This window comes from Sinohyriopsis cumingii, unplaced genomic scaffold (genome assembly GCF_028554795.1).
Source record: "Sinohyriopsis cumingii isolate HCF-2022 unplaced genomic scaffold, ASM2855479v2 utg000624l, whole genome shotgun sequence".
Lineage (NCBI taxonomy): Eukaryota > Metazoa > Mollusca > Bivalvia > Unionida > Unionidae > Sinohyriopsis > Sinohyriopsis cumingii.
This window is the reverse complement of record NW_028315919.1, coordinates 2389362-2411243: the sequence shown is the minus strand read 5'-3', so window position 1 is coordinate 2411243 and position 21882 is coordinate 2389362. Positions and strand designations below refer to the sequence as shown.

Below are 21882 nucleotides of genomic sequence, written 5' to 3'. Positions count from 1 at the left end.
TAAGTGATGTAAAAGCAAGCACTTTAGTACACTTGGGCATATGGAGCCTCTGTTGATTTGACGTTTATCTCCAACAACTGAAGTCATTTAGACATGAGCTCTCGGGGTTTCAGTAGATCAGTATGGCCTTTACACCATTTTCAGATGAAGAGAATCTATTTATGGCAGCCAGTTTTACTGCTGAATAGAATCCAAGTCCTTTTAAGACACCAAACACCACTTATGTAGAACCACTGACCTTCCACAAGTAACTGGCAACATTCTCATTTGCACATTGGAGGCAAGTAATCACATGACAAGCATCTTGTACCACTGCCATGGAGGCCCCTCAGATCTGTATCACAAGAAAAGCATCTCATACCACTCTGCCATGAAAGCCCCTCAGGCCATAGGTATAAGTCTCATATGAAAGACTAGAAGTGTGAGATAGAACCTGTGACAACTGGATTGAAAGTGCATAATGTTACTGCTAGGCCATCAGTGATGATGATGCTGTTGACAATGCAGTTAACTGCAATGACATTAATTTTATGAGTGCTCTGGGAAAAATGATTCCTAGACTTTCATCCATTTTTTAAAATCTGATATAAAAATGTTGCTATATTTTGTTATAACTTTATATTAGTCTTGCAACAAGGCATAAAAATAAGACATTAGTAACTGAAAAAGATGTTCTTACAAGAAATGAAAAGTAGACAAATGATGCAACATCACTTCAACAGGCATCATTGTTTTTTTTCTCTGACAAATCATAAAAGTTTGCCAAAACATTTATTGGAAAAAATAATAACAATGAATCATAGAATCTGACCACACATTTAAAGCAATACAAGATTTAACTATTATTCTAATCAAAAGCAGCATGCCTGAGAACAAAGAAAAATAGCAAGACATATTGATCACTTTAGGAAACACAGAGTTTAGTAAGGATACAAATTCATGATTTCTGTATTAGAATGAAAATATCTATTATAAAATCTGTATTCATGGATGTTAAATTAGTAGGTTTTAAGGGACTGATCAATGACATCTACAAATAATAAGCCACCATGAAAATCTGGAATTTCACAGTATCAGAGACATACTTGGCTGCCACAAAAACAAAAGGACAAAAGACTGATTATAATGAATGAATATAAATAAAAATATGCAGTAGATTATATGATGTATATGAATTCAGTAGATTACCTCCAGCCAGCTGTCATTTAAATCGCTTCTGTCCCCAACCCAATATTAAAATTGCTTCTACCGCCCACTAACCCATAGCCAGAAATTATGTTAAAAAATATACTTCTGTAGGGGACAGTGTTTCTCGATTAAAACACATCTGACAGTGGATTATAATTTTTTTAAATTGCTTCTGTTGTGGGGTGGTTAAATTTGAAAGTGCCTTCCCCCTGGGGGGTATATGTTTTACTGGAACAGCCCTTAACAGAAAGGGATAAGTTTTGATAGAAGGCATTCTGGCATTGAATGTGTGCAGTTTTTACAACTTCTAAATGAGTTCTCCAAAACTGCTTACAAAACTTTACTAAACTTGATATTAAGCATCCTGGCATGAAAACCATTCAAATTTAAACAAATGATGTCAATCGACCTTCAAAAATAACCACTATTACTAAAAATGGAAGAAAAAATAAACAGTTGAGAGAGTTTTCTTTTTCTAAAAATTGCTTATGTGAATTTGAACAAATTTGACACAGCATCCTGGCTCAGGGGCTTTTTATATTGGTACAGCAGATGCTGATTGGTCATAAAATATAGCCACTGTTACCAAAATTAGAAGAACCTGACGAACAGAATATGACCAGACTTAACAGAAAGCATCCTGATATAAAGGGCTTTTAATTTTCGCAGAAGATGCCCAATCCACCGTCCACTATGACTGCCATTTTACATGACTTCTCTTCAACTGCTGAGCAGAAATTGACCAAATTGTATTGTATTCTGGTAATAATTAAAGGCTTTTCAGATTTGTTGCAATGATGCTGATTTACCATTAATATGGCCACTTGGATTTAAAATGGCAAGTCCTTTTAACAACTTGCTTTGGTGGTCTAGTGGTGAAAGCATCTGCCTTGGATGCTGGAGGTCATGGGTTCGAACCCTAGCCAAGTCATGCTAAAGACTTATAAAAATGGTTCTAAGAGCTGTCTTGCTAGGCACTCGGCATTAAGAGATTAGTGTTAGGACTGGTTAGCCTGGTGTCAGGATAATGTAACTGGGTGGGACATATTGCTATATGTCTGTGGCTTGATGCCCCAGTGCTAGACATCCCTATAAACTGTCACACTGCATACATTGTAGCGATATGACTGAATGTTTTTAAAGCTATGTTAAAAATCCAAATCACATATACACACATTTCATTTTCAAAGGCCACTGAGTTACTGAAATAGGTCAACTTTTCATAACTTCTTTTGAAACTGTTGATTAGTTTTATTGGTACATGTTATTGGCTGTATATTGCCAAAGAAATGGGAGCCAGTGTTTCTTCTTTTTAGTTCACACAGATGTAGCTGACCTGGGTAGGCCTGGCATTTAACAAATCCACAACAACTGGGTTTTAATAATTTTACCAGTAATAGTCATTTATATAGGAATAGTTGATCACTGATCAGTGTGTTTCAATGACCTGGACCTTTAGTCAAGGTGTGCATTCCTAAACTGAAGCCTAATATGTAGAAACCATAATTTTCATATTAGAGTTTGACCTCTGACATTTAGAACCCAGAAAACAATAGGCTTTTTTATATTACTGTAAGTGCAGCCAATCACAAAGTTGATCAAAGAACTGACTCGACAGCAAAAGTTGTTTTGCAAGACCCAGATCTCCAGGCTGGGGCCATGGATGAGGACCACCTTGGAAGGCCCAATGTGGCAAAGACCCCTTTAGAAGATGGATCTCAACAAATTTAAATTTTCAAATCGAACTTTTCCATCTCTTGCTCCATGATAAATAAGACCATTGAAGAAAATGCATAAAACTTTCCATCAAATGTTCACTTTTTTAGTGCACTGACTGTGACAGGACACTACAACCTATTTGATTCTTCATAACATATTTGCTCAAATAAGTCCAATCTAAACTTATTTTTTGCATCCTGTTTTATTTATTTCAGTCAAAAATCATTCCAACCTTTTGAGTATTTTTGCCATCTCCATCAAGTCCCAATCTACTCTTTTGTGTCACTTTTCACAAACACTATGTCACATGATATTAGACATGTGTTTGAATCAATTAATGGATATTTTCCAATCAGATGAGCAATTTGGAGGAAAACCTGTTACTATGATTAGACCATTTTGAGTGTCTCATCCAGTACAGAAAACTTTGTGATGCATGCTGGGTGTATAATACAACAAAAAATGTCTTCAATACAAGTGCTTAATGACAATGACTAAAAACTGACCTCAACACAAGTGCTCAATGACAATGACTAAAAACTGACCTCAGCACAATTGGATATTTGGATGGACAGATAGAGATGCGTAACACTGTATATACATGCCTCTTTTATGGTGGGAAAAGGTTTATGCAATAAATTTACGGATGACCTAGTTGAGTTTGCTTGTGTCTGGTGAAAATAATGACTTGTGCTGTGAAAAGAATCTGTTAAAAGTGATTTGACTTTGACTGTTCATATAATAGTCATTTGTTGTTTCATGTCACACACAAACACACACACACACACACACACACACACATATATATACATATATATATATATATATATATATATATATATATATATATATATATATATATATATATATATATATATATATATATATATTCATATCAGATATACCTGTTTGTTCATGTCACATATCTGTTTATTCATAACACATACGGGGCCCCGAGTGGCCGAGTGGTCTAAAGCGCTCTCCGTTACGGATCACTGCCATCTCACCTTTGTCTGCGTGGGTTCGAGTCTCGGATTCGGCTAATGTGGATATGTGAGAAAGCTTGCCAGTAGCTTCTCGTGGGTCGGTGGTTCTTTCTGGGCTTTTCTGGGTTCTTCCTCCACCATTAATACTGGCCGCTATGTATAGCCTATCGTGTGCTGAAAAATGGCGTTAAACCATACAACAACAACAACAACATAACACATACACCAGCTTATTCATGTCAATTACTCTTGTTTATTCATGTAACAGATAATATGTTTATCTATATTACATATATTGGTATATTCATGTTGCATTTACGTTACACACACACACAGCCAAACCTTTTCTAATGGTCACATGAGTTCCGGAGACACCTGGTCACAATAACCATTCTAATTTCTCCCCAGGCAAATTTCCTATATATGATTGTCATGTAATCAACACTAACTTGTCTTCTGTGGCATTTCTAAAACAAACAGTGGTTTCACCCTGTCTTCTGCGTTCACTGGAGAATATCATTAGTGGCAAATTAATCAAGTATGCAAATTAAACTTGTTTTGTTTGATGAACAGAGGTACGCTGTACTGGTGATGTCCCTTATGGTTAGGCGCTACTAACAACAGCCTCATTAAGTTTCTTTCATTCCCTAACCATCAGAGGTCACAAACAAAAGCCGACTGTCATTTGATTTTGGTGAGTTTGAGCAACTGCTTAATCCAACAGTTGTTTAAAGTGTGAACAACTGTTTTTATGCCTAATTATTCCAGCTGCCCTAACATAGTGTGTGTCACAACTAGAGTTAAGTGGTCAAGTTGCAATTTTATTTGTTTCTACTGAGGATGTGATAAAAGTGTTTGCATGAGAGAGAGAAAATTGTATGTACGCAGTTGAAGTTTTCTTAGTTTGATGGGGGTATATTGATTTTATATGACATTAAATGACAAGCATAGTCTGGTACTGATAAATGCACACAATGTTATTTCTCTGCGGGAAAGAAGATAACACCTCTTGTCATTGGCATGTCAAAACAAATAAAGCTCAAAGACCTTTTAGACTTAGTTATGATTTAATGTACATGAGTGATTAAGTAAGGATTCTGTATCCTTGTGTGGAATTTATTTTATTAATTTTTTTATTTTTATTTTTGCCAAATAGCTACACTAAATAGATGTATCATACTTCTACTGCTAATAATAATACATGTGAATCAATAATGATAATACTGCTACTAATAATAATAATAATAATACTATTAATAATGCTAGAAATAATAATAATACTATTAATAATGCTAGAGCTATTCTGTTCATAGTACATAAATTTATCTTGAACCAAGTTGGAGAGCTGAACCTGCCTTCAGAGGACATGTGTCTACAAAGGCCACCTTTGCCTTTTCCTATGGGTGGTTGCTCTAGACGGGTTTGATTGTGCTTGTATAGTCATATTACATGTACCTGTGTATTCAGTTGCATATTCATATGTATTTATGCTTCTTATACCAGCATATTACATGTATACTCATGTTACATTTACCTGTGTATTCAGTTGCATGTTCATATATATCTATGTTGCATATACCAGTATATTATATTACATGTATACTCATGTTACATTTACCTGTGTATTCAGTTGCATGTTCATATATATCTATGTTGCATATACCAGCATATTATATTACATGTACACTCATGTTACATTTACCTGTGTATTCAGTTGCATGTTCATATATATCTATGTTGCATATACCAGTATATTATATTACATGTACTTGTATATTCATATTACATGTACCTGTGTATTCATTTGCATGTTCATATAATATTTATGTTGCATATACCAGTATATTATATTACATGTACTTTTATATTGCTTGTTCAAGACAACAGTATGTTAGAGATAAATATTTCAGTTTTTTAGGATGTTAAAACCTTTGTGCAAATTTTGTATGAATATTTCTTGATGTTGTCTTAACATTAATATTGATTGATGTATATCCAGGCATTTTACTTACTTTCATTTTTTCAGGATGAGTGCAGCTTTGTGTCCTTACGAGATGTGGAACGTGTTCTGAATGTAATGAGCTGGTTCTATGCACAGAGTCAAGATGGGAGAACTCTGTTTGACAGAATGGATCAAATCATGCCTTATGCTGGGGATGGAGAGGACATGGAGTATGATGATGATGAAGATGAGGAGGATGAGCTAGAAGATGAGACTCAAGAAAGAGTAAGAATTTATACAGATGTGGACACTGGTTTAATCTTAATCTTTAAAATGTCATCATAGACTTGAGACCTCATCATATACTAAATAAAAACACCGCTCCAGTGGCCTAGTGGATAGAGCATCCGCCTCAGATGTGGTAGGTCGTGGGTTCAATCCCTGGCCAAGTCATACCAAAGACTTACAAAAATGGTACTAACAGATGCCTCGCTTGGCACACATCAGTAAGTGGTTAGTGTTAGGACTGGTCGGCATGGTGTCAGGACTGGGTGGGACATCATGCTACATGTCTGCAGCATGATGCCCCAGTGCTAGACATCACTATAAACTGCCACACTGCATACATTGTAGCGATATGACTGAAAAATTGTTAAAGCTATGTTAAAATCCAAATCACACACACACACTAAATAAAACATACTGTTGAATCAGTTCAAGTACTTGATGTGAAATAGGTCTTTGATACTTCATCATCCTTTTTCAACATCATCATCAGGAAATCTGCATACCGAACAACAAAAGTTCAGGGTGCCTGTGCATTTCTGTCTGTATCTTGTAGTCTGATTTAGTTGTGTTTTGATGTGAAATAGGCCTTTGATGTACCACCACCACCACCATCATCATCATCACTCTCTACATACAAAACACCAGAAATTCAAGGTGGCTGTGCATTTCTGTATTGTAGTCTGTTTTGCTTTGTTTTCTAATGGATGTACATTCTTTGTGAAGTCTTTGCATTTAGCTCATGTGCTTTGTATCCAATATACATATTGTTACATCTGGAATCATGAAACTTGTTGAGACAACACATATTGATGAGTAGTGTACCCTCTTCGTAAAAGAAGGTCAGTGAGCCAGTATTTCATGGGTTTTTTTTTAATTTTGTTTCATTTTATGTTTCATGTTTATTCTCAGACTTTTCTTATAAATCATCAAATTAAAATTACATACATGAAATCATGAAACTTTTTGCAGGAATGCTTCTTGATGAGTGTTTCAAATTCATCATAAAAGTAGGTCACTTCAAGTCGTATTTCACTGAACCTTTCATACCCTAAGTAATCACATGAGATGACACATAGGTCATGTGAATGGTCAATATGCAAGTCCTAAGTGATTGTCAGTTTGTTGTTATATCTGCTAAGGAAGTTTTTTTTAGAGTTTTCATGAGTTCAAGTTGTTCCCTTCTTGCAAATGACAGTGGGACTAAGGTTGGCACTGTTTATTATATAGTGAACTAAGTGTACAGTGATTCCTTCCTACAACAAAGTTTCAGTGCACTGGTCATTGCTGCTACCATAATAGCAGATGATGCACTGCATCCAAGACTAAGAACCAGCTTCCCATTTCACATGGATTTTATTCAAGAAACTGATTGACCATGCAAGATAAACAGTAGGACATAAATTGGGTTTAAAAAAAAAATTCATTTTATGAAAAGCTGATTTTTATATCAAGGAATCAGATTATATAAACCTAATGTTATATATTTACACTAAATTTATTTCAAAATTGTGGTACAATTTTTTATTTATTTTTTAGGCTGGACTATAAAAAGTACTGTTGTATTATCACAGTCAGAACATTTACTTTAGGGAAGATTCTCATGTAGTGACACTTGGTATTCAAATTAAAATTTTCATATTGAGTATAGGCAAACAAGAGGTCAAAATGAAACCAGTTTACAGAATTTGGAAATAATCCAATTCAGGCCATTTTTAGGGTAAAGATCAGTCTGAATATTGTCATTATGAAGAACAGAAAATTGATCTATAGTGTTTATCAATTTAAAAACATAATTATAAATATTTATTGAAAATGAACAATGTGTTAATTCCGCCTATCTCTGGTTCCACATTTTAACAATTGCTGTTACTTCATAGACTATTTTGTATTGCTCAGAATAAGAATTCTTTCTTATTTTATTTTATATTAAAAATGTGAACGTTGACCAAAAATATCTATCGTAACTAACTTTTAAAATTGTGATTTTAAATCAATGTATATGTTTACAAAACCATTAATGAATTTGCACTTTCGGTTTGCAGAGCAACATATATTTCAAACTGTGTATGACTCAGGAATATGGTATTTTATTTAAAAATGTACTTGATAAAAAGCCATAGAATGGCATCAGAAGTACCCAGGCCCTAAGTGAGTGTTTAACAAGATATTGTGTTAAAATACTTACAATGCTTTCATTTCACTGGCTTGTAAATTTCCTTTGAGGTGTCCCTCCTGCACAGTGGTTTTGTTTCTGGCATCACTTTCTAGCCAAAGAAGGCAAACCCTTGATTTTTTATATCAATGAACTGTAGTACTTTTATGGATCACATGCCCACTCACCCATTCCCCATCTCTCATCTTATTTTCTGTGACCTCTGTAACGACTGACCAGTCACATGACCTATGCATCATCTTGAATGATCCCTAAGAGTATCAGGATTAGTAAGTAGTTACCTGCATCTTCCTTAGAACCGATTTGTTAATAGGCAGTACTTTTCAGTTTTCCATATTTTGGTGACAGATGTGGTTGCAATACTTAAATTGATTGTGAATGTTATACTTTCAGAAAAAATTGAAATGGATATTTTCATGAAACATTGACCAATATGAACAAGTTTTGTTGCTTTTTCAGTATCATGTTCAGTTAAACTTTTTTGAATAGTAGTTTCATTTACCAGATATGTGTTAGATTTTAAACTCATTGAGTTTATTGAAAACTTTCCAAATAGAATTAGAGTTGTTCTTTTTGTTTTCAGCCGTTGATTGATAATAAGATTTTAGCTTTTTCAGTCATACTTGCTATTTTTTCTCCATACTTTATAGTATGCATTGTTGCCCATGTCCTTCAATTGGTGTCATGTTTTCAGGGCATCTGTCATTTCAAATGTAAGCCAGTTGACCTGGATTGCATACTTTAACCTGTGTATTTTCAGTGGTGCATATTTAGAGATGACATTTGTAAATAAGTCAGTCCACACCCACAAAGGTTCATTGACATCATATAAATTTGGATTATGTTCCATAGAAATTTGTTTAGGTGATTCAGAAAATGTTCTTGAAATATTTGTATGGTCTGTAAGTGACACATTTTTTCTGTATTTGTTCTTATTTGTAAGATAGTGATCACTAAGACCAATATTTTGTGCATTGACATTTGCCACATTGTCTGATAGGTTGGCATGAATGTGACCAATTAAAGTGCTTGATATTTCTATTACCCTTGTGGGTTAATTTTTTTTACAAGCTGGACTTAATGATTTTTAAATTATTCTACTATATTGTTTCTTGTCTAAGTATTGAGTAAGTCCTTGGTTACATCACCTAGTATATACATTTATTTCTCCTACGTAAGAATATTTCCTGTTTATTTCTAAAAATTACCATTCCAAATTCTCTGGATAAAGGTTGCTTGTAAATGAAATCTAGGAATTACTTTGCATTATTTTGAGAAATGTCCACCAGAATATTTTCAGTTTCTTGTGTCTGCAAGTCACTTTGCCTTTCTGCATTATGTCTTCTGCAATGTATACAGCAGGACCTCTCCATGTTGTAACTCTGTCACTGCATAATGCTTTATGCGAAGCCTTGACAATGAAATAGATTATCACTGTAGTTATAATTTAATTTGGCTTCAGTGAGTCCTAAAGCATTTATATATAATTCTCCTTGGAAAACAGCGTGAACTTGTTTCTGTCTGTTTTTCCCACTATACCTTGTACATTTAAGTGACCTATGTTAAACATGTTTCTTTTATTTTCATATTAATTATATTTATATCATCATGCAAAGAGCCCTCATTGAGATTGTCTCCATACAACATCATGTATATGGGCTGTCAGTGAGATTGTCTCCATACTACATGCATAGGGCCCCTCAATGAGATTGTATCCATACTACATACATAGAGCCCCTCAATGAGATTTTCTCCATACTACATCATGTAAAGGGGCCCCTCATTGAGATTATCTCCATACTACATCATGCATAAGGGCCCTAAGTGAGATTGTCTCCATACTACATCATATGGGCCATCAATGAGATTGTCTCCATACAACATCATGCATAAGGGCCCTCATTGAGATTGTCTCCATACTACATCATGCATAAGGGTCATCAGTGAGATTGTCTCCATACTACATCATAGGGGCCATCAATGAGATTGTCTCCATACAGCATCATGCATAAGGGCCCTCATTGAGATTGTCTCCATACAACATCATGCATAAGGGCCCTCAATGAGATTGTCTCCATACTACATCATGCATAAGGGCCCTCAATGAGATTGTCTCCATACTACATCATTTTTAGGGGCCCTCATTGAGATTGTCTCCATACTACATCATGCATAAGGGCCCTCAGTGAGATTGTCTCCATACAACATCATGCATAAGGGCCCTCATTGAGATTGTCTCCAAACAACATCATGCATAAGGGCCCTAAATGAGATTGTCTCCATACAACATCATGCATAAGGGCCCTCATTGAGATTGTCTCCATACTACATCATAGGGGCCCTCAATGAGATTGTCTCCATACTACATCATGCATAAGGGCTCTCAATGAGATTGTCTCCATACAACATCATGCATAAGGGCCCTCATTGAGATTGTCTCCATACTACATCATAGGGGCCATCAATGAGATTATCTCCATGCAACATCATGCATAAGGGCCCTCATTGAGATTGTCTCCATACTACATCATGCATAAGGGCCCTCATTAAGAATGTCTCCATACTACATCATAGGGGCCATCAATGAGATTGTCTCCATACAACATCATGCATAAGGGCACTCATTGAGATTGTCTCCATGCTACATCATACAAAGGGGCCCTCAATGAGATTGCCTCCATACTACATCATGCATAAGGGCCCTCGGTGAGGTTGTCTCCATACTACATTTATCATCATTACATCCTGTTTTCATATTTGCATGTTCATATATATTCAATCTGCAAAGTCAAATGTTGAATCATATTTCATTGAACTGTTGCATTTACAGTAGTGTCCGCTAAATTAGTATAGATTGTTAGTTGAATGTGATAGTCTTTTTGTGTGTTGCACTAAGACATACTATGATATTTTGTTTTGTTGATGCACACTAATACATCAGTTATTAAATCAAGACCTTCACTTGATAAAATAATAAATGTTCCCTTATTTTTTTGTGTAGAATGATATGCTTGATGATGTAACTCGGTCCTTGGTCCTAGCTCTTGGTGTTTGTTACCATGCCTGCCTGAAGAACAGAGAAGATTACAGAAAACATGTTGCGCCATTTTTCAGGGCTCCTTGTCATCTCCCACGTGGGCATGATCAGATAGAACAGAATATTTCTGTGTAAGTTTACTTTGTTTGTTATTTTACTTTCTTAGAAACATACCAAGCAGCCAACCTGATCTGGTTTGGGCAGAATGTTTTTGGTGCACAATAAGATTTTACTTTGCTTTACTCAGGCTCATTTTTTTTGTATTTCTTATTTGTTTTTTGGAAAATGCCCGTCATTAGTATTTTCCCTATACTATTTGCAGGATTTTGTTGAAATGTTTTAGAATAGATATGTAGCTGGTGGAGATGTATAATCAAGTTTTCTTTTTTTTTTCTTTCTCCTGTGGACCATTTTTGAGGAATTTATTGAAAAATTGTCACATAAGTGATTTTTGAGAACTCAGCTCAGCTGCTTTATTTAGTGTTATGCTGTATTTTACAATATTACTGTAGGATTTATACAGATGAATAAACAAGATTCTGAACCTTTAATGCTCCAAAGGTATTGAGATAAGCGGAACATATATGATTTGAAATATATATGTATAGATAAACATTTAGAAGAACATGCCAGATATGCTTGGATATGCATGTTTATTCATATAAGCAATATTGCAATATATGTTGTATTGAATACCATTATCATGATATGTATTGTTATACAACATGGCATTATCATGATATGTATTGTTATACAACATGGCTAGTGATACCCATCTGTAATTGAAATACATTTTAGTGTTGGCTGCATTATTATTTATTTCAGAAAATATAGGAAAGATAATTTTTTAGTTGATTTGTAATTGAAATACTAGAAAAAATATTTAGTCAGTATAAATTATGTGCAGGCATGCACTTGGATTGGTACATTCTAATAGCCACTTCATTTTCTTTAACAGGGCACTAACAAATAATGCATATTACTAGAAACTGGGACATTTTACTGAATGCTTAGTGATGTACAATTTTAACTGTTCCCAGGGAACAATGTCAGATGCTCCATTATAATGTGTAGTATCAGTGCAGTTCATGAGTGAGTTTTTCTCTTAATATGTTCAGGTTGTACCTGCAGCATATTTTGGTCATTTGTGTACACATTGTAATTCACAGATGCCAGGATGTGTTCTTAGAAAACGTTCCACTGGAGAAGAACATTGCCAGGAACACGGCTCTTAAGGAGAATGTGTTCATGATGGTGACTAGTGTTGAGCTGCGAATCCCTCTGTTCCTTGTCGGAAAACCAGGAAGCTCCAAATCCCTGGCCAAGACCATTGTGGCAGATGCCATGCAAGGGAATGCAGCCCATAAAGATCTCTTCAAAGAATTTAAACAGGTCTATCATTGAATTATCACATCTTTTTTTTTATATCTGCCACTCCCATGTACCTGTAAGACATGTACAGATATTCAGACATGATACAAAACAAGTCAGTAAAATAACTATGCATCCAACTTGTTAATACAAAGTACAATTTATGCACTAATATTGTTATGTTTTATGAGAAATAAAATTTTTTTTTTTTTAAATTGTAGGCACCTTACAAAATATATTGAAAAGTTATTATTCTTCATTGTTGACTCAAAAATATGACAGAAATGTCTAAGAAATAACGCAGATTTGTAATATTATTTACATTGTAGCATCACACTTTATATTCCTAATTCCAGGTCCAGATGGTATCTTTCCAGTGCAGCCCTCTATCAACACCAGATGGAATTGTGGGAACTTTCCGTCAGTGTGCACAGTTTCAGAAGGACAAGGACCTAAATAGATTTGTGTCCGTGGTTGTTCTGGATGAAATTGGGCTTGCAGAGGACAGTCCCAGAATGCCTCTGAAGACGCTGCATCCTCTCCTAGAGGATGGTTGCCAAGGAGATGAGGAACCACTGCCACACAAAAAGGCAGGCCAGATTTATTTCTCCCAGTGGTAACATTTATTTTACACACACCTACTACTCACCCAGCTGTGGGGCTCCAGGTGCCTGAGTGGTCTAAGGTTCCTGCCATTACAGATCACACATATCTCGCTTCTGTCTTCATGAGTTCAAGTCTCGGTTCAAACACATATTTCCATATTTTTGCAGAGAACTCCTGATTATTACATTATGTCTTCGATTTTCATTTATCCTTAAAAAGAAAAGACCTACACAAATAGATATATTGTATGCAATCCATGGAAGCCATGTTTTGTTGTATCACTTGTGAATATTGTTGTGACAAAGTGACAAAATAGTTACTTTACTACAAAGAATTCACTTCTTTAGCAAATAGAATGTTAAGTTTAAACACGTACAATTTACGATTTTTTTAAACCTTTAATAGAATACAAATATCATAAAATAAACCAGAGCAAAAAATAAACCAGAACAATAAAACTGTCGACAAATAATTTAAATCCCAAGAATGATCACTAAGAATGCTTAACTCCATATGCTATAGCACCATTCCCACGAAAGAAACTTACACGAGTGAACACCTGGCATTTTTATACCGTATATACGAATGTTAATTACCATTGTTAAATTAAAAGAAGGAATGAAAATACATAACATGCAGCATATGTGTCCTCAAAAGACTAATTCAGACTACATATGTTCATAGTAAACAATACTAAATGCCTTACTAGTTGACACTAAGGAAATAAGGTCAGATATACGAGGGGAAAATAGTTGTCACATGTATGGTAACTAGAGGCTGCCTATTTAGGTCCCTTTTGGTTCACCAAAATTGGGAATCCTTTCCTTGCCAATCAATTGCTGATGGTTGCATAACACTCAGTAGTGTAGAACATGTTTTTTTAAAATTATGACGGAAGACCAATCGGTTTCACAAAATAGTTGCATCGATAAGCAGGATTAACTTTTAATTAGTTGCACTGGCTTTGATGCTTGTTTATTTAAGACTAACCTTTATCTATTGTGCTCTTTGGCCACAGCTGACCTGAATATGAAAATAGGGCATGTCTTGGGGGAAAATAAGGAGCGTTACAGGGAAAAGCTGTGCATATTGGAACCCTAAGATTGGTCAATATTTAGTGAAAACAAGGTTTTAAAAACGCCACAAAAACCTCCCGATTTTAGGTCCCAATCTTCCTATTTTTTATTCAGTCTCCCTGCTTGGAATTTGAAATACTTACAGGTATGCCTTACACCTCGTTTTACAAATCTATGGTAATTGTGCTAATATTATGGAATGAAAGGCAATTCAACATCAATGTACTGGTATAGTTGCCAGTCAAAATTCCCTCTTAACACAAACCAGCTTCAGGGTTTTAATGATTAACTGGCCAGTATTACTGTCGGAAAACGAAAGACAAATTAGGCAAACTATCAACAAAGGAAATGCTGAAACATCAAGCTTTCCATTGTGCGGAAAGTTTTGATATTGTTCAGCCAAAAACACAGAACTAAAGTTGATTGATGATGATTGGTTGAGTATAATGAGAATTTTAGCCTTTATTATTACCACTCTTTATGAACATGTAAGTTATGCTGGTTATGTGCCTTGTACAATTAAACATGCATGCATTTTCATAAATATTACCTCAGTTTGTAGGATCACTTATATCATTGAAAATGAGTAACTTGTGAGTGTTATTCTTCATAATTGAAACAGCTATTAAAGACTAGCTGAAATGTTATCTGAAAGAATGCAGTTTGGTTGAAACAATGAAAAAAACAAAATCTACATCTAATATGTTTGCAAAAATAATAGCAAAATCAATCATAGTACTTTATGGCAGTTTAAAAATGTTGGGACACAGAAAATGATTTTTTTTTTTACATGGATATGTCTTAGGACTCAGAAATTTTTTTATTTTTTTGTGTCCCAGGATTTACAGCCATTACAGTAGTCAACAAAAAGACTTAAAATCTGTCAAGTTTAGACATTGGCCTGCGAATACGCTGATACCTCTTCTTCCGGCGCTTTATTTTTTTGCTAAATTATTTGGCTTATACGTGAGTATATACATTAATTATTCCCAACAATGGTTTTGCACATGAGGATCATACAGCATATGAAGCTGAGTTTATGGGTAGTTGTAAATTGTTGAACTCTAGCCTGAATTCAATTGCTAGCATTTAACATTATCATTTTGTACAGTTATGGCCCATTGCTGCTGGATACACTCCCTTTTTTCCATAACAATCATCTGTTTAAGGCCCTGCTGTGCAGATGTATAAATTGGCCTCTTTGTGAGGCAATCATCTCTGATAGCTCAAGTTTCTTTTTATGTCTTATTCCACACATTTATCTTTGTATTATTGTATCATTTTGTATAAGAAATATTTATTTCCACAGGTTGCATTTATTGGGATCTCCAACTGGGCTTTGGACCCTGCTAAGATGAATCGTGGAATTCTGGTGCAGAGGGAGGTACCCGACTTGGAAGAACTGATGAACACTGCAGAGTTAGTTTGATTCTTTTGATAAATTTCATACCATCATTTCAAGCCCAATAATTTCAACCTGTCTAGACATCCGAAACTAATAAAACTTGCCTCATGAAGCATTACAGTCGTCTCCCTCTGATAAGGCCACACCTATTGCAGCAGGGAAGTGGCCTTATAATGTGGGTGGCCATTCTAGAGGGGGATGACAAATGCGAATAGTAAATACGTATGAAGAAAGTCACAAGTACATTTATTCTAAAACATTTAATATTTTCATTAAAAAATGCATGCATGTTGTGAAATAAATGTAAAACAAACTGTTTCATCATTTTTAAAAGAATGTTATGAATAACCATCGATATAGTTTTAAAGCTGTCTTTATAATTATATTACAGATCACATCATCTGTCACTCTGTTGGTAACAGACTAAAAAACAAACCAGTCTCGTCACAATTAAAAATATCCTTACTGTCATATCCCCTGCATATATCATTTAGTCTTTTGTTCTAATCTTTGACAACTTCATTATTAACATCAGCTGATTCTCCACTAAGGACAGAACACTTAATATTGTGTCAGGCTTGAAATCTGTGCAGCCATCCCTTACTTGCGGTAAAGTTGTCATATCCGATTTCAACTGACAAAATAATTGCTTTTTTTTGGATCATTCGACCAATGAGTGGAATTTTCTTAGCATGCGCAGTGCAAAACCATTCAAAAACATTGTCATTCAAATCAGGATACAAACATCTCTTGGCTCAAACAATCTTCCTTTCTCTTTCCATTTCACCTTCCCACTTCTGCAGAATTGTTTCACGATATTGTTTATCGGAGTCTTTCCGACATCAGTTTTCTGCAAGAATCCTTGCCTCCCCCCCATTTGCCAGTTGAATTACTTTCACTTCCTCTTCTAAACTGAGAATTATTCGTTTCCTTGATGAGATGTTGATCTTTTTGCAGTAAGTTATTCATGTTGCCAACTAAAATACTGGTAAAACAATTTTTTATGCAACTAAACAAATTGCCGTTTGTTTTTAAAGGAAGTGATCTTGTCACATGATTCGTTAGTTGTAGTCTGGTTCCCTATTGTTTTTATACATTTCTTTACACTAAGTGAGAGAAGCCAAAATGGCTTCAATATGTACAATTATTGTCAGTTGAGTAATAGCCACTAATTATCAAAGTGAACAAGCTCAACATCTTACTAAGGGAAGCCATGAAGGCTATCAAACCATTTTCCTGCTGACTTGTGTATTGTACATCGATACTGCCACTTCTCAGCTGTTACTATTATTCAGTAATTGTAATTTTAACAATTAGCAGAGTGACTAAACCGGACATATTATGATAACACAGCAGTAATTCTAATTGGATTACATGTACTTACCCTTTTGTATGGATTAACATTTGAGTCTTTCTCTGCTTTATGGAATAAATGTGGCTTCTCGTGAGGCATAAATGATGCAATATTAACCTTAGTGGTACATGTACTTTAGTCAACACTTCTTTCAGTAATGAAATCCTGACATCGGGAAATAGAAATCGGATTATTTAATACATGTTATGAATAAAATACTGGTTCTGGATACATATTAAACTAAAATGCGGCTGTTTGTGAGGGGTAAATTTTATATTATTGCACTAATATGCTGGTTGCATTAGCCGGGTGGCCTTTCGTGAGGGGTACTTTTGAACACAAACTCGTCAGTGCCAACAGATTCTGGCTGTAAGGAGCGGGTGGCCACTGGTCATGGGGGCCATTCAAAAGGGGGACTACTGTATATCTAACTGCTTGTATTGCTTAATGTCAGTTTGATAGAGACACTCTAGAGAAGTGTTAGCTTCAAACTTTTTAGTATCTGGACCCCTTCTTAACCTCAGGAAATTTTACAGACCCATTTGTGTTAATTGTTATAATTGTGTGCTTTATTAATTGAGGAAATGCAAAATAACAAAAACTATTATGAACTCAGTACCAGTTGTAAATGAATTCACATTTTATTCTTCACCGCAACAAGTAGATGCATTTGAAAAACATTATTATATGTGTGAGATGAGTGCCGTTTTGCAACTTTCAGAGATTGGTTGTCTGTTGAAGCAATGATAGATTCAACCTTAAATTTGGTTCCACTAAAAGCTTGTTTCAGTCTTCGATTTAAATGCAGCAAGGGGAGAAAATCTACTTTCACAAACATATGTTGTGTTAAAAGGCATCAGGTACTTCACAACCTTAACCAGACAGTTCTGGGTACTCAGAACATGCACGTAACCAGAAGTCAGCCAGGTGCTTTTGTTGAAGAGTAGCTTTAAGGAGTTGTCTCATGAAAGTTCTATTAGGCTGTCTTGTTCTTTTAATGTCAGAGGACAGCATTATTAGTACTCACAAAGGGGTTTCTGATTTATCATAGCTTGATTCAGGAATAGGAAAGTACTCACACAGCTGTACTTAGATGCTTTGCAGGTGTTCGCTTATGTCACAATTTACTTTGTCCAAAATGTGATGTGATTAAAAAATCGGAAAGATATGGAAATGATTCATACTTTGATTGGTACAATCAATGAGACCACAGACCTAATTTCTTGATTATAGCTTCTATTTTGTTCTGCACTTTGAACACATTTATGGCTTTTCCCAGAAGACTTAGGTTGAGTCCGTTTAAGTGGCTGAAAACATTAGCTGGTTATGCCAACTTAGCTAACCAAGAAAGGTCATTGAAGCATTGTGAAAACTGAAAATTGGATTGAAGCAAAAGAATCCTCACTTCATCTCACAACTTGAATAGGTGAGTGAGAACCTTCCCTCAATAAAGCAATAAAGCCACAAAAATTCTTGAAATTTAAATTGTGGTGTTAATATTATTACCAGATTTCATGGATTCCTCCAAAACCGTCTTTAGCTCTGGGGGCAGTCTCTTAATTGATAATTCCCTGTGGATGCAGTAGTGAATTAATTTTGCTTCTGGTGACACAGCTTTCACGTGAGCAACAACACCACTGCATCAGCCTGTCATGGCATGAATCCACTCAGTGCTAAGGTCTGAAAGCTACATTTGCTTTGACTAACTCAAAGGTCACCAGAACGTGACCCATAAGCTGATGCTTTCAGATCTGATTTTACTTTGTAATAGTTTTCATTTCAGTAAAGGAAGAAGAATCATTTAATTTTGGGGTCGGAAAGCTAAAGGTCAAGATTATTGTGGCTGAAAAATGGTTTCTGCACATAATGTCTTGTCTCAGCCACATGTTATGTATATTTGATTTAATTTATATTTGATTTAATTATTTGTTTGTTAGTTTTAATTTTTTTAAATTCCATTACATGTTATAGTAATGTAATTTTGTTTACTGGAATTTGACATTTTCCAGAAATTCGTTTGACCTGACTATTTATTTCATAAACACCTATTATTAGAACTTTGTATATTAATGCTGACCTAGTTCCTGACCTTGATACAGAATTAGTAAGAGTTAAAGTAAGCAACTTTTTTAAAAAATTTTTAAGTCATTCTTCATGTGTGATTATTAGAGTGATATCAAGGCTGTACTGGGAGTACATGATGTAAAACTTCTGTCTGGTTTAGAAAGTGATCACATGACCCTCATATGTGAATCTGTTTTGCATCTTAACCCTTTACCTTATGCAAGCATCTTTGGATGCCTCTACACCAGTTGCATGGAAGCGCCTTTTGACACTTCTACTCAATTTGCATGGAAGTGCCTTTTGACGTCAGCTGTAAACATCAGCCATTTTAAGCCAGTTGTAATAGCACCACCTTCAGGGAAAAACCCCTATTAGATACTACATTCATTTCTGCGAATGACAATTACATCAGATTCTGTGGTCGCTGTTTATGCACTGGTTGATATCTGCTATTTAAAGTAACTGGGTCATAATCTCCACTCTCCAAATGGCGGTCGCGGATTTCATTCAGTACTTAGGAAGTATTCACAATTAGAATCACAATTATGAAAGATTCAGTAACCTAAGTAAAGGCTCTGATATTAATGTAGGCAGCAATTTGTTTTTATAAATTATCAAATTCAGATGACTTAGTGATGTAGACGCAGCTAAAAAACTTGTAAATTTCGTGTATGAGAAATGGCAGCTACGTTTGGTCATGCAGCCTCACTGACGTGACGGTGAACGAGCTCTCTCAAGATTTTAAAGCACATAAAAAATTCTTCCGTGATAAATAATTACACAGCTATAACAATCGGACTTTACTCTTAAATTTTTCCACATATAATAGATGTGTACCGAAAATGTAAAATGGTTAAAATTGCTGTTAAACATAACATACACTACATTGCTTAACAGTTCACAGGCAGGCCTATGTATATGGGATCAACTAGGTAACAGGTGTTCTATTTATAGCTCGCTGCACTTTGTAACTATGCTCTATGAGGTAAAGGGTTAAATTAGTGTATAACCTTTTTCTATAGAGAATTTAGTCAGTTGGGCTTTTAAACACTTTGACATCAAGGTGGTGTTTTTTCTGTTGTGACTAGTTGGAGTTTAATACTTCAGTATTTCTTCAAATATTTGGATTCTAAGAGATTAATTCTTTTCCTGGGAATATTTAAGTCCTCATACAGAATTCTTGGACAAAGACATTTATTGAAATTTTATTTGGAATTCAAATCTGGAATCTTATTTCACATGGTTTAACAAAGAATTGTAGACACATCTGTACTACATTGACTATAGTATACGTCATCACCTTCCATCTTAGATTTTAGTTGGGACTTAAACATTTTAATACTAGGACTTCTCCTTTTTAATTCTTGGATTATTTTTGGATTTGATTCTTAAAACCGCCAGACAGTATATTGTTTGTTGGCTTGAGTGACCCTGAACCAAAAATTTAAGGTAAATTTTTTTTAACAAAGAATGTCACCATATATGCCACATCAAAGGTCTCTGATATATCACTTTAGCATGGAATGCATTTTATTTTTTGAAAACTTACAAAGGGTCAAATGTAAGACTGTTGAAGATATTAAGAATTTTTATGGTGCTATATCTACTAATAGTGACATTTTAGATTTTTTATTTACTAAATTTTGTATATGAAGTGATAGCAGGAAGATCTAATTTATGTGTAATGAATTCTTATGTCTGGTCCCCATGTAACTGGAAAGATAAGGCTGAAGTTGGTGGCAGGGTGTAGATAAGAGATTTGTAATAGTCAGCCATTGAAGTAGCACTATTTCAGACACCATTTTGAAAAAATAATGTTTTGCAGGGCATGTCAATAATTAGTCATCTAGATCCTGGAACACAAGTTTTAATTAGGCATAGATAAAAACTTGACTTCATTGTGTTCAGTGCTAGCCATTTGTGACCCATGCTTTTGACCACAGACACATTTTTAAAAGAAGACATTTTTACCCTTATTAAAGTTATGGGCTTTTACTTGGGTCTCTCATACTATATTTTTTAATCATACACTTGGCTAGTTTCTAGTTGGTTAGAAACTTTGCTAATTCCTGATTTTTAGAAACTTGAATAATTCCTTGCCTATTAGAAACTTGGCAAATTGCTTGGTTTCTAGTTTCACCTGCTTTGCTTGCAAGTTCATCAGAGGATAAGAGCAAGTTTTACTGATCATTTTGTTGTAAGTCAAGGATAATTTTCTTTTTAAGTGATGCCGTAACTTGCAGTTCTTATATGCTTACTGTTTGGCACAAATGTTAATGGTCATATAGATCCATCTGTCTACCTCACCATCTGCCTGGCTTGCTGTTAACAAATTGTTTTTCATGCAGTAATTAGGTTGTGCATTGGAAAACATTTATGTAAAGAAAGCTTAAAAGGGTTGTTTGAATTTAATAATACATATATATATATATATATATATATATATATATATATAATTTTGTTACTTACTGTGCTTGACAGAATTATCAATGTTTATTATGGTTATTTGTTTCAGAGGGATCTGTGTCACCAAGAATCATGTCTACAAGCACGTGAAACCGTTCATTGAACCCCTGGCCACATCCTACCTGGCTCTGTTTGGAAAAGCTTCAGCCAAACTTCGGGAATTCTTTGGTCTCAGAGATTTCTATAGGTTTGTACCTCTTTAAATAA

At 34.8% G+C, this 21882-nt stretch overlaps 1 protein-coding gene across 2 annotated transcripts in view; it reads left to right on the top strand.

Annotated features, from left to right (window-relative positions):
• LOC149773607 (E3 ubiquitin-protein ligase rnf213-alpha-like) overlaps positions 1 to 21882 on the top strand; it is a 371427-nt gene that overhangs the window by 157591 nt on the left and 191954 nt on the right. For both annotated transcript variants that reach the window (XM_089946359.1, XM_089946358.1), the window contains exons 42-47: positions 5920 to 6120; positions 11298 to 11464; positions 12503 to 12725; positions 13061 to 13294; positions 15696 to 15805; positions 21725 to 21862. In XM_089946359.1, coding sequence (XP_089802485.1) covers positions 5920 to 6120; positions 11298 to 11464; positions 12503 to 12725; positions 13061 to 13294; positions 15696 to 15805; positions 21725 to 21862 — 1073 coding nt within the window. The remainder of the gene's footprint in view (positions 1 to 5919; positions 6121 to 11297; positions 11465 to 12502; positions 12726 to 13060; positions 13295 to 15695; positions 15806 to 21724; positions 21863 to 21882) is intronic.